This window comes from Chaetodon auriga, chromosome 13, assembly GCF_051107435.1.
Source record: "Chaetodon auriga isolate fChaAug3 chromosome 13, fChaAug3.hap1, whole genome shotgun sequence".
Lineage (NCBI taxonomy): Eukaryota > Metazoa > Chordata > Actinopteri > Chaetodontiformes > Chaetodontidae > Chaetodon > Chaetodon auriga.
The window spans coordinates 17,860,691-17,873,173 of record NC_135086.1 but is presented as its reverse complement, the minus strand read 5'-3'; the positions used below and the strand labels follow the sequence as shown (position 1 = coordinate 17,873,173).

The 12,483-nt window shown below is 43.2% G+C and overlaps 2 protein-coding genes across 3 annotated transcripts in view; both read left to right on the top strand.

The window, feature by feature from the left end:
- Nucleotides 1–2,396, top strand: part of bcor (BCL6 corepressor) — a 34,174-nt gene extending 31,778 nt beyond the window's left edge. For both annotated transcript variants that reach the window (XM_076746665.1, XM_076746664.1), the window contains 3 exons: nucleotides 712–789; nucleotides 939–1,092; nucleotides 1,199–2,396. In XM_076746665.1, the coding sequence (XP_076602780.1) occupies nucleotides 712–789; nucleotides 939–1,092; nucleotides 1,199–1,529 (563 nt within the window). In that variant the 3' untranslated portion in view covers nucleotides 1,530–2,396. The remainder of the gene's footprint in view (nucleotides 1–711; nucleotides 790–938; nucleotides 1,093–1,198) is intronic.
- A 3,416-nt stretch (nucleotides 2,397–5,812) lies between these two features.
- atp6ap2 (ATPase H+ transporting accessory protein 2) lies at nucleotides 5,813–12,012 on the top strand. Its single transcript, XM_076747136.1, has 9 exons — nucleotides 5,813–5,949; nucleotides 7,201–7,331; nucleotides 7,522–7,650; nucleotides 7,761–7,856; nucleotides 7,960–8,097; nucleotides 8,676–8,729; nucleotides 8,818–8,967; nucleotides 9,070–9,189; nucleotides 11,135–12,012. The coding sequence occupies exons 1-9, from the start codon at nucleotides 5,874–5,876 to the stop codon at nucleotides 11,327–11,329; spliced, it is 1,089 nt and encodes a 362-aa protein (XP_076603251.1). The 5' UTR covers nucleotides 5,813–5,873; the 3' UTR covers nucleotides 11,330–12,012.
- The last annotated feature ends 471 nt before the right edge of the window (nucleotides 12,013–12,483 follow it).

The window sequence follows — 12,483 nt, the reverse complement described above, 5'->3', positions numbered from 1 at the left end:
GCGGGGAGAGAGGGAGATCGAGCACCGGAGAAAACGAGCGAGAGCAAGCGATTGCCGCCCTCCCTCCACCTGGTCCCACTCATCTGGAGGCCGTTAATCCCTCCAAACACACGCCAGACGCCCCACGCCTCAGCACTGGCACAAAGCCCAGCTCTCACTCTGTGAATGTGTGTGTGTGTGTGTGCGTGTGCTGAATACACACTTTGCTCTTGCTGTGTGTGCTTATCCAGCTCCCTCTGCTTGTTTGTTTCCAGCTCGCGCTCTGTGTGTGTGTGTGTGTGTGTGTGTGTGTGTGTGTGTGTGTGTGTGTGTGTGTGTGTGTGTGTGTGCGCTGGTGTGTGTGTGTGCACGCGCACACTCAGCGACTGTGTGTGGTTCTTGTTTGATTCCTGGCAGCCTTCTGCAGCCCTGCTCTGAACTGAGCCAGCTCTAACCCAGTGGAGACAGTCGCTCTCCTCCCCCGTGGTACAGCCGCTGGCCCCTGACCATCCGCCCCCCCAACCCCCCCCCCCCCCCCAAAAAAAAAAAAAACATTTGCTCTGTTTGTTTCTCTTTTCTCTCTTGACACTGCCCCTCCTCCTCTTCTGTTTTACTGTGCTCTTTATCCATTTTTCTGCTGTAGTCTTAAAGGGCAATTGTATTTGCCTCGTTGCCTGTCCCTAGGGCTGTGGCTCTTGAATAACAGGCTTTGCTCCTCTCTTCCCTCCATAGATTATTTTGCTGACCTTCAGGGCCGCTCAGATGACGACCCAGGACTTTATTGGGAATTCTATGGCAGCGCTGTGTGTGGTGAGTACTGATCAGCGCTCTGTGTGTGCGTTCGTGCTTACAAAGTCCCTTCAATCTTCAGTGCCATCTCGCTTTGAGTGATACGTGTCTGTCCCTCCCTGATAATGTGGATGCTCACTCGGGATTATTTTTTTTTGTGCGCGTGTCAGAGTCAAGCGAAGAGGGCGGTGTCTATGACATCCTGGCCGACCCCCCGGGCCCAGAGGATGAGGAAGAGGAGGATAAAAAGGAGGTGTTTGAGTTTGAGTTCTCTGACCGACCTCTGCTGCCTTGCTACAACATCCAGGTGTCCCTCTCCCAAGGGTGAGCTTTGATCACACACGCGACACACCTTTTTACTTATTTCATTATTTTTCGCCCTCTCTGCCGGCACCTCATTCCTAAACATCGGTTGATTTCCCTCCTCCAGGCCAAGAAACTGGCTGCTACTGTCTGACGTGCTTCGTCGGCTGCGGATGTCCGCTCGCGGTTTCCGACAGACCTTCCCGCACATGGAGGTGGTGACGGTGGCAGAGGCAGAGTTTTACCGGCAGGCCTCTCTGTCGCAGCTCTTCTCATGCCCAGAGGAGCTGGAGGGCTTCCATCCAGACAGCAAAGACCTGTTGGACCTGGTGGAAGACAGCGCCGAGCTGGCCGCTCTCCTGGGATCCACACTGGAGTGTCTGGACGACCACTGGGACCACCCGGCGGACAAACTTAAGGACAAAATCAAGGCCGTGGGCAAGTTGGGCTCATCCTGACCCCTGAAGCCACTAAATCCGGACTTTGATCCATACCGACTGTAGTTTGCTTTAGAACCAGCCAGAGGTTATGATGATATGCCTTAGCCTGACCCCTAGTTCCCACGCTTCGGCCCTGCTCTGGACCAGCACTGGTGCACTGTACAGATAGACTGACCTGCTGGCTGACCGGGCTGCTGAAACCTTACCCTCCGTTAACTGAGGATCAATACATTTGTGACTCAATAGACTTAATAATGGTCTTATTTTTATAAATTAATTTATGTATAAATAAATAAATAAAATAAATATATATATATATATATATATAAAAATATCAAGAGATTTTTTTTCTTTCGGATGTTGCTCACGACTCCTCTGAAAGATTTTATAAGGTAACAGAGCATTGTCGTGCTGTCAGCAATTAGATGGAGTGTGTGAGCGCGCAGCACATTGTGCCTGTGTGTAGCTGTACAGGATAGTACTGAGACTGTGCTATTGAATGTGGTATTTGTGTTCATAGGAAGCACATGATGTCCTCTTTTTGTTTTTGTTTTTTTTTTCATTTGTTTTTCTCCTCAGACTTTAGCGCTCGCTTGAGCCTCAGGGGCTAGTACATTGTATTTTTTTTTTTTTAAATGTTCAGATTTTGCTTCCTGTTTGGTCTTTAATTTAACCTGCAAAACTACAAAACTGTTTGTATAATAAAGTTTTAAGATGATGTTGATATTCACCCTTCGGCACAGAGCTTGTATATAACAGGGAGGCTACTGCAGTAAAGTAATTTTTGGTGTGTTCATTTTTGTTTTAACTTTGTAATTAAAATATCTCATAATTTGTATTTATATTTTACAAAAGAAGTTGCTTTAAAATAAATATACAAACTGCAAGAGGAAACGTGTTCTGCTGCCTTTTTTTTTGTGAGTTTAGAATGAAACTGGACTGTGAGAAGTTCAGTTTTGTCAAATTGAATCTTCTTGCCTAACTATTTTATTCTACTCCTGTATATCAACGAGGTGTGAACAACAGCTCAATCCTATATTGCCATCTCTTGGAATATTTCTGTACTGTAGGTGTCGTGCAATTTATTGCTGCAGCCATGACTGAGTGACTCCCACGTGCTGGGAGTGCTGAAAAGCCCGTAGCTTGCAGCGCCCCCCAGTGTGCTAAAACTGCTATTAGGTGATGAATTTAATGGATTCTCAATGCTGATTGCAGTTCACGAGTTGATGTTTTAAGTTTAGTGGGGTTTTTTTTTCTTTTTAAATCACACATTGTAAACAATTAAATGCTGGCAAGATCATAAGATTCCAGAAGCCAGGATACCTCTTCCTATATTTAATATGGTGGACCAAAGGGAATTTGTTTTGTTGTCCACATGGAGGCAGGATTACCAGGATGACGGCTAAGCGGGCCTCATTTTCACTGTGTGTCAGTATTTGGTAATTTGACTAAGAATAAATGGGTTTGGGAAAATGCACCTCTTAATCACAATCAATCAACTGAAATAATATCTGCTTTAAGGCCGTGAATATTAATGGGTCTTTTTTTCTAAATGTTGTTTTGTTTTTCTTTGTGTCAACCAGAAACCAAAACCCAAAATGAACTTATCCAACTAACAACTAATGTGCAGCCAAAGTCTGACATTTTACTCCAGTGAGCATACTGACCTCTATTGAAGTCCAAAACTATTAAAAGCACATTAATGAGCCACACCGCTGCACTGAGTGACATGTTTCTTCACTGTGATGACCACGGGCACTCTGGTTTTATCTAATCATTCCCACATACACCATCCTGCAGCCAGAAATACTAACTCACAAAAGCATCTTAAAATAGACCCCAACACTACTTACTCCTGCTTTAGTGATGTTTCTTAAAAACTACAGTGGCCAGCTCTTTCAAGAAATTATATTTAGGCTTTAGCTTTTTCAAAGAAATAAAAAAAAAAATGAGAGTATATATTTATCACCCATTCTTTTATGTTTTAGTGGGAACAAGGGGCCTGGGGCTGAGAGCCATAGGCAGGGTAGGGAGCTGGGAGCGCACTACTGGTTTTGTTCTTTCATGAGATCAAAAATAAAGAATATCGACAGGATTATAATTACCACAAGCTGATTCCAGTCAGGAAAAACCTGGTGCCAGGTGCTGTTCCAGTTAACAGGGTGCTGGATGATATTCGGGGCTCTAGGCACCCCATATATCTAGAGGGTGATTGGGTACATCAATGGTGCACAGAGAGTGGGAGAATGTGAGGTTAGGAGGTGCCACAGCGCTGGCCCATGCCCCCCAGTAATCCTATGAGGGTCTGCATCACATCGGGAATATGCTTTGAGTGTATGGATCACCGTTTGATCTTTTCTCACATGAATGTGTGCAAGTGGCTGTAAAGGGCCGCTGCAGAGACAAACACATCTGTCTGGGAGGCTCCGGACAACACACTGAATGAGCCGCCGTGCGTCAGCGTGACAATCTCATTGAGCAAAATGCACAAAAATGACGACTGAAGTAAAAGGGAGCCATGCAAGGCAGATAGACGGACTAAATTCCCAACTGCCCTCTTTCTGCAGAGTGGGTGCAAAGAGATGCCTGGCAGGCTGCCAAGAGCCAGGACAAAATTAGGGGTGTGTGTGTGTGTGTGTGTTTGGGGGGGGGGGTTAGTTGATCCACAAGCTGACAATGGAGCTTTAGAGAGGGACGTGGGCAATCCAGCCCCTCGAGCCATAAATAAACCCCTGGAGAAATCCTCTGAAGAAAGACTGAAAGCAGACTAAAATCATCATCAGGCGCCGGGATGATCTCAAGATTTATTTTTATGCTGGGAAGATTACTAAGAATGTGTAACATGAATGCTTTTTTTTTTTAGCTGCAAAGTTCAGAGAGCTTCATGGGGTGAGGTCGGAGCTTTAGCGGCCGTCTCCAGGCAGAGGGGGTTGGCCCGTATCCTGGTAAATGATGCAGAGTGACAAGAGGCTGTCAGACAGCTAATTGAGATGCTGAAAAAATAAAAAAAAAGCCTCGCAGACCTTAGTTTCTCAGCCCAAACACAGAAGTCAGAGAGTCATATCCTGAGGCAGAAGGCGCAGGAGCGTCACGTTCAGCCTCTTTACTGAGCAGCAGGATGTAATTTTAGAGATAAAGGCATGGCTCTGAGCATAAGCCTCTAATAGCCAGCTATTATGTTTTAGAAATGGACATCATGTAGGTGGAAAAGAAAGGCTGTTAAGTTTCTGTGAGGCGTACATATTACACAGGATTACACTGCACAGTCACAATCTAACGTGAAAGACACGTGTTCACGTGCGGTTCATGGAGAATTTTGAATTATTAACGTAGAAATGAACAGAAAGGAGTCCAGTGAATTAACTGATTTGAGGGAAAGTCTACCAAAGCAATATTTTCAGTCATACAGACAACTGCTATTGAAAACTAATAGTAGTTGAAATTATACTCCCTAACTAAGCCAGCACTCAAGATACAGCTTTTCTCAAAATTTATTTCCTGCCAAAGTACATCTGAACTGCTTCTTGATGTTCCATCTGAGGAATAGAAATGCTCAGATTACATTTAGATTTGAGTGTCTGCATAATACCACACCAAAGTGTGGTGGTCTGTTTTTTCTCTTCCTCCTCCTATAATTTAATAGTCTACGATAGTTGTCTTTTACATGTTTCTATTTTTTTTTTTTTTTTGCGTCGATGTATGCTTTACCAAAAGTTTGTAATATAGGTACTATCATTTCTACATCACATCTTCCATACAAAGGCCCAACACACTTAGACTGACCTGCCCATTTCACAAAGTCTGGTAACATGAGAAATGTTGGGATCCTGCTTCAAACTTAAATAAAAACATAATGCAAACTAAACTTGTTAAATACTGACTGTTAGGGTTCCCAACTGTATATAACTCTACATTGAATTAAATTGGTTGTCCCAAGCAGTTCTGACAGATCCTATGTCTGTCTGATTTATCAGGAATAGCAACAAAAACAGAAAAACAGAATGAAAAGTTGTTCTATGAGGCAGATGAGTCAAAGACAGAGAACTAGAGGAGAGTACAGCAAAGGAGACAAATTAAAAAAAATAAATAAATTGGGGGGAGAGAGAGAGAGAGAGAGATAGAGAGAGATACCCATGACTCTGGTGGATGACTGACTGGGTGTCATGGTCCGACCTACCCAGGCATGGAGCAGATGCACAAGTTGAGGCGTGGGCCCAGGCACCACCGACCCAAGACAAGAAACCATCCAGGGCCCTGGCGGTTGGTAGTATTCAGTACCTGTGCTGTGTCAGATATTGTCCCATCATTCTTTGCAGCATTGTGACGTCAGGTCAGCTGATCTCTGCTAGACCAAGGAGAAAGATGTCGCTGACAAACTGGCGAAGGATGGAGGCTGTTTTCTCCGCGGCGTTTGTCCTCTGCTTCTTAATAACAACCGGTAAGAAATGTGCCACGGTAGACAATCATGATTCATGTTTTGGGACGTTTTTTTCTCCCACATGAATCTACCGCTTTAAAGTCATTTATCCGCCGTATGTGCAAATGACAGCTCGCTAACCTAGCCTGAAACATCGTTAGCATTCTCGTTTAGCCTTCTGAAGAAAGATTATGCTCGATATTTATAGCGTTTTGAGCAGCTGCATGAACAAGATTGTGTGAAATAATCTTGCTGCACTTGTAGTATTGTATCATTGGATTGACATGAGGTGCGAACAAGCGGGTTAAAAAACTGAAGATGCTAGTGTTAGCTTGTTGCTATCGCTGTAATCACTTCACGCATTAGCAAAGTGTAAACGCCAATCAGCGAGCGTGAGAATGTCTAACTGTTGTTTTCCTGTGAGAAACGAAGCCTCGCAAAATGTTTGTCGATATATCCGTTAGAGGGAAATTGTACATTTATATGCTTCCTCGTTGCTGGTCACTCATTTACACAAGAGTGTCATGTGACAGGCTGTGAAGCGGTAGTTCCTCCTCGGCGTTCATCATCAGCTCTCTGTCACGAGTTTCTGCCTCCATCCATGGCTGTGATGTTCATATTTTATCTTTACTCTGACCAGTGAAGTCCAGTCAGGCTGGCACTGGTGTTTGCTGTAATGTGCGCCTAACGTACCAGTGAGAATGATTAACATCACACTGACAGAAGGGACAGTGCTCCTCATTTCAGACGTCCTACTTTCTATCATTGCAACAGCAGCTGAGCATTAGCATTGATTTGTTTCTCAGTGGGTGATGTGTCCCAGTGTTTCTGATGAATGTGAAATGTCTAAATCCTCTGTAGTCATCCCTTTTATTTTTTATTACAAGGGAATGTGAAACCCCGCATTGCTGGTTACAGTCACTCTTATGTGTAGAATTCATCGTTCCCCACATAATAATCAATCAGGTGTTCACTCTATGCTGAGCAGTAAAAGGAGATTTCAGGCACTGATTAGTTATTGTATTGTGCCTTCACTGACAGGTGAAGTGCTGTAAAACTGTAATCTTCACATCTATCACTGGTTAAATCATTGCAGGTGGAATTGTTAGTAAAAGCTATTGCACATGTGATGGGCACTACTTTTTTCCTTCTTCATTGAACACTTGTGAACTTCTTAGCAACTTTGTTAGAGTGAGAAAATGTTTGTTTTCTTCTTGGAAGTATTTGTACTGTGACTCTATTTTTGACAGCCCTCTCATTTTTTCCTCACAGGTGCACATGGAGACAGTTTAACGGTGCTGCAGGCTCCAGAATTTGTATCTTTCCAGAAAGGAGACTGGCCTGTTTCTGGCGAGAAGATCCCTGACCTGGTGGCTTTAACCATGGGATTCTCTGTTCAAGAGGTACCTCAAATTAATGCTACTGTTGCTCTGTAACTGCTGGATGTGTAAATACTCAACAGTTTGCTCACCATATCAACTTAAAAGGTGATGGTATGTCAATATGTTCACAGTTTGTTTCTGCTGTCCCTAGGCAGGTTTAAGCTGATGATTTTGCTCCCCCAGCCTTTACAGTGCGTGTTCATTTGTACAGGATTTGTCCTGGCCTGGCCTTCAGGCTGGTCCGTTGTTCCAGCGTCCCCGGGCTAATATCCTGGTGGTGGTGAGAGGGATTGACAGCCTGGCCCTGCCTCAGAGTGTGGCCTCCTACCCCTTGGAGAATGTGAGTCAGACTGGACTGTGGTATTATGGGGATGTTTGGCACACCCAATATAGTATGTGACTATATCTGAAGTGTTTAGTTAGTCAGTGGGAATTTCTTCTTCTTTGCAGCCGGTACCATTCACCTTGGATAGTGTTGCAGAGACAGTCCACTCTCTGTTTGCTGAGGACACCCCTGTCGTGCTGCAGCTGGCCCCGAGTGAGGAGGTAATGAAAATAAACTCTGACTGAACAGAGCATACTTACATCTGTGACATTACTCTCAGGAGGCTCATCTGTTATTTTCTTGTCTGTCTGCCTTCTCTTTCAGAGGTTGTATATGCTGGGCAAGGCCAATGCTGTGTTTGAGGATCTACCAGTCACCTTGCAGCAGATCCGTGCCCGTCTGTCCCAGGATGGCTCTGTGTTGGCTTCCCTGCCGCTCAGCTCCCTCAGCAGAAACGCAGAGGTCACTTTTAAACAGCAACATTGCACTCATCCACACAAAACCATACTGGCAATTTACATTATATAACAAACTTAGAGAGCAAAATGATGGTTTTCCTGTCCCGCCATGACTCTGTTCCCAAAATAGGGTGTTAAAAAGCATGTTCTCATGCACTTGGCTTGCAGTATTCACTATATGTTGTTTGAGTCACACTTTATATTAAGTTACACATATTCACCATTAACTGCGTAGTATCATGCATATTAGTTGCATATTGGCTCTTAATCAGTCTTCTTATAGTACTTATTAATGCCTTGTTCTGGGGGATATATTGTTAAGATCACAATTCATGTACAACAACTGTCCTCCTTACTATCAATAGAGTTTAATTAGAGGTTATTGGGTTAATGGCCTAGTCTTGTAGAATATGGTCCTTCATACAAATCAGCATGTTCATAAGAAACTAGTTAAAGTTGTTAGTATATTTAGAATATATATATCTTCCTTGAATTCAGGGGAGATCTACAACTAAAGGGAAGTTTTATGAAGTGGGAGTCTGTTTTTTCCTTCCTTACCTCTTTGCTGTTTTTGCTTTCTAGGCTGATTTGCTCTTCCTGTCTGAGGTCCAAGTGCTGCACGACATCACAGCTCTGGTAAGTCGTCTGGGTTTGCTGAACGTCTCTCCTGAAAATGCTTATATTCTTTGCACTGTGACACGGGTGCCTTGTGCTCGTCTTGTAGCTGCAGAGACACAGACATTTGGCGAAGGACCACTCTCCTGACCTGTACTCCTTGGAGCTATCTGGCCTGGAGGAGCTCAGCAGGCTCTATGGCCAAGACTCTCCTCAGTACCGTGATGCCACCGCCATTCTGGCCTCTGTTCTGCAGAAAGTAAGGACAAGGTCTAAATAGGCCTTTTTTTTTTGACTTAATCACCTCAGTTTTTTGTTGAACCTCTGCATGCAATAACACTTTGCGTCTTTTTCTTTGTAGTTTGGAGAGGATGTGTATGGTCTCTATGGCAACAGTGCTGTGGTGGAGGTTGTCACAGTGAAGACCTTCGAGGCTCCGTTGACCAGGAAGTCCCGTTCGATCCTGGAATCCAAACAGATTGTAAGTCTGAAGCAGAACCATTTGTTACCATTTTGCCAAACTTAAATATAATGGTTCCTCTAGTGTGTCACCAGAAGAGATCACGTTCAATGCCAGCATTAATTAGAATTTGCAAGGCCTTTTAAGTGAGTTAGCTAAATATTAGACACACCTCTCAGTATCGTGCACCACATTCCAACAGCACCGCAAATTACAGCCTGCAAAATGAAGCTGAATCAACCCCTCTCCATGACTGTTTCAACAAACACTGAACATAATAACCATCATTAGAGCGTGCTTTATAACAGGGCTGTTGTGTTAGACTGCATTAGCTCAAGTCAGGTGTGCCTAATAAATTGTCAACTGAGTATGTGTTTGAAACATGGATAGCAAACCATATGTGCACTTGCTTTCTGTTTTTCTTGCGTGTGTATGTTCTTGTAAGTAGTGTCTTGTAAACCCCATGAGGGCTGGGACCCCATTTGGTGGTTGACACTTCAATAGAAGTTATTGTGTCAGGTCAGAAGACCATCATATCCTATATTAGCCTAATATGATGCATGGACAGAAGCTATGGTGGCATACGGTGAAATCTGATGACCTGGTAGTTGTGTAGCATAGATGGATTCCTTTGGATGCAGCTTTTATCATTGGTATAGGGCGAGCCACACAGCTTGAACGTCAAATGTCAGCAGTCCTGCAGCGGTCAGTGGTGACTGTTTAGGTGTGCTTACAGAGTAATGGCAGGATGTGGAGGTGTGAGCTGAAGGCAGGAAACTGTCTCTGTTGCATGTACAAGCTGTAGCTACACCATAGCCTCGTCAAAAATGCAAATGTCAGGGCTGTGAAAATGCCATGTGGAGACCAGAAACATTCAGCCAGTTGAAGAAAGCTTCAGCAGGCTTCTTTTTCAGAGACAAACATGTCGCGTAGGTGTCTCCTCTGCACACCTATTCCCTATTTGACATCACAATCAGAATTAAAAATGCCAATAGATCTATTTCATAGCAGTTGTTTTGGCATGTCATAACAGGAAAAGCATCATCAAAAATGGTTGCATTTAGGTGAGCCATTTTTAAGGTCATGGTCATGCCTTGATCATAATGTTTGTTTTTAGGACTGAAACGAGGCTCAGTAACCTGCAATAAAATGCCTGACAGTAAATTATTAAATGGATCACACTGATTTGTGTTCACTTAATAGGTCCCCAGCATGGACAGTGGATGGAACTGAGCCAGTGTTAACAAAATTCGCTTCACTTGTGCTTTTCCTGCTGTGACAAATCAAAAAGGCTGTTACACAGCTGTACTCTGCTACTCAGCAACGACACATAGCAAAATAAATGTTACCTGGATTTAACTCCAGCTGTGCAATATGTGCACTATGAAAGAATGTAAACACCATTATTCTTGAAGTACATAGAGTAATATAGAGTATGTGTGTCGCGTTGTGTTGGTGGTATTCAGGGGCGAAATCTGAGGCTGAACTAAAAATCAAAACCGTTGGTATTTACGGTAACCCCTTGCATGAAGTATAAACCCAGTTCCAGTCTATGCTTCTTGGTTTTTATGACTTGGGTCTGGAACCAAAGAATGCTTTGATCATCCCCTCTCAGTAAACATGGGTCAGGGGAATGGGGGTTAGCGGGTGTGAGGGGGTCCATGTGTAGACTGTCCTTTTAGTCCTGTTGGAATGAGCCAAAGAAAGATTATTAGACCAGTTTAATAAAGAAGTAGTTTATGATGTCATGTTGCCATTATGGGCTTTATAAATACACAGAAACCAATCAGTGCCTGAGTGGAGGCAGAGGTTTGTCTCTAATCCAACACAGACACGAAGACAGACTCAGTCATCAGCTTCCTAGTGATCATAGGAAAATCAGAGCGGTCCTTATACTTGATGAATTTGAGTGTTGGATTATTCTTAATTGCAAATTATCTGCCTTTCTGGATTTAAATCTTTACAGAGTAACCCTGGCAGCCCGTACAACCTGGCCTACAAGTACAACTTCCACTATGCTGTGGTCTTCAACATCGTGCTGTGGCTGATGATCGCTCTGGCCCTTGCTGTCATCGCCATCGCTTATAACCTGTGGAACATGGACCCAGGCTACGACAGCATCATCTACAGGATGACCAATCAGAAGATCAGGATGGACTAGGTCCTGACCATCAGCACACCTGCTGTCCTCTTAGATCCTTCTAGTGAATGTTTGTGTTTCGTGTGAGGTCTTGTTTAGTGAAAAAACTGTGACAGCTTGATGGGAAGAAGAAGCACCTCTTTGTTTACAGCACAGTAATGATAATGGAAAAAAGTATCAGCATTAGAGTAGCGCTTCTTGCCTACATGATGCAGTTTAAAATCATCCTCCGCTGGTGTATACACTGAACAATTTCAGACTTCCTCCCTTCAACCTCACATCATTCCTTATGACTTTAACTCCTCACTAACTGTTTCATTTGTTTCCATGGTGATTGCAGTTCATTTTTTTTATTGTAAAAAAAAAAGCTGTTGTTATGAAAGAATGAGATTCGTCTGGTTTCTGTGTGAAGTTGTGTTTGTCTTGCTGTGTGAAACTGTTTTAAGTTAAATGAAATCTATGTGTATATATTGAATATACAAATGCAACTGTATGAGAAACTGCTGTACTCTTATTGTGAAAAGTTTTGCGCAGTGTTTATTCCAGGTAGGTTTCACCCTGCTTCTGCTCCAAATGGCTAATGCATATTGGATTAAATAAGTACTTGATTACAATGTTGGTTGTTAGGATTGAACAAGGATAAATGAAGCTCTGTAAATTGCAATAAAATGCTTGACAGTAAATTATTAAATGGATCACCCTGATTTCCGTTTGCTTAATAATTCCAGAGTATTGACAGTATCTCAACAGGCTGCTCTCGTGTGTGTGTGTGTGTTTGCCGCTTATATCTCATTTGCAGTTTCACAGTAAAGCTGAATGTATTCCGTCTCACCTTGAAAGTGAATCATTGAGATAATGACAAACAGCTGCAGGGATTCAGAGCTTATGCTTTGCTTTAGGGATGCCACAGTTTCCTGTAATTTCTGAGAAAGCTACTGAAAGTCCTTAAAAGATCCAATGAGCAGAAATCAAATCATCATGATAACTGAGCAAATACAATGCTGATGAAGCTACATTGTACATGCGATGGTGAAATTTGTCTATGCAGAGTTCAAACACGAAAATACTACTACGACTCTATACTCCCATATGTTAAATACTGCAAGTATACTGTCGCACAAGCAGGATAGCAGGAAAACAAAAAGCAGGACCCACATACAGACACCAGAGGCAGA

What these genes read in the sequence shown, in the direction of transcription:
- atp6ap2 (XM_076747136.1), top strand. Translation starts at nt 5,874, where the DNA reads ATGTCGCTGACAAACTGGCGAAGGATGGAGGCTGTTTTCTCCGCGGCG. An exon ending in CCTCCTACCCCTTGGAGAAT is followed by an intron (nt 7,651 to 7,760) that starts GTGAGTCAGACT and finishes TCTTCTTTGCAG; the next exon opens with CCGGTACCATTCACCTTGGA. An exon ending in TCCTGGAATCCAAACAGATT is followed by an intron (nt 9,190 to 11,134) that starts GTAAGTCTGAAG and finishes AAATCTTTACAG; the next exon opens with AGTAACCCTGGCAGCCCGTA.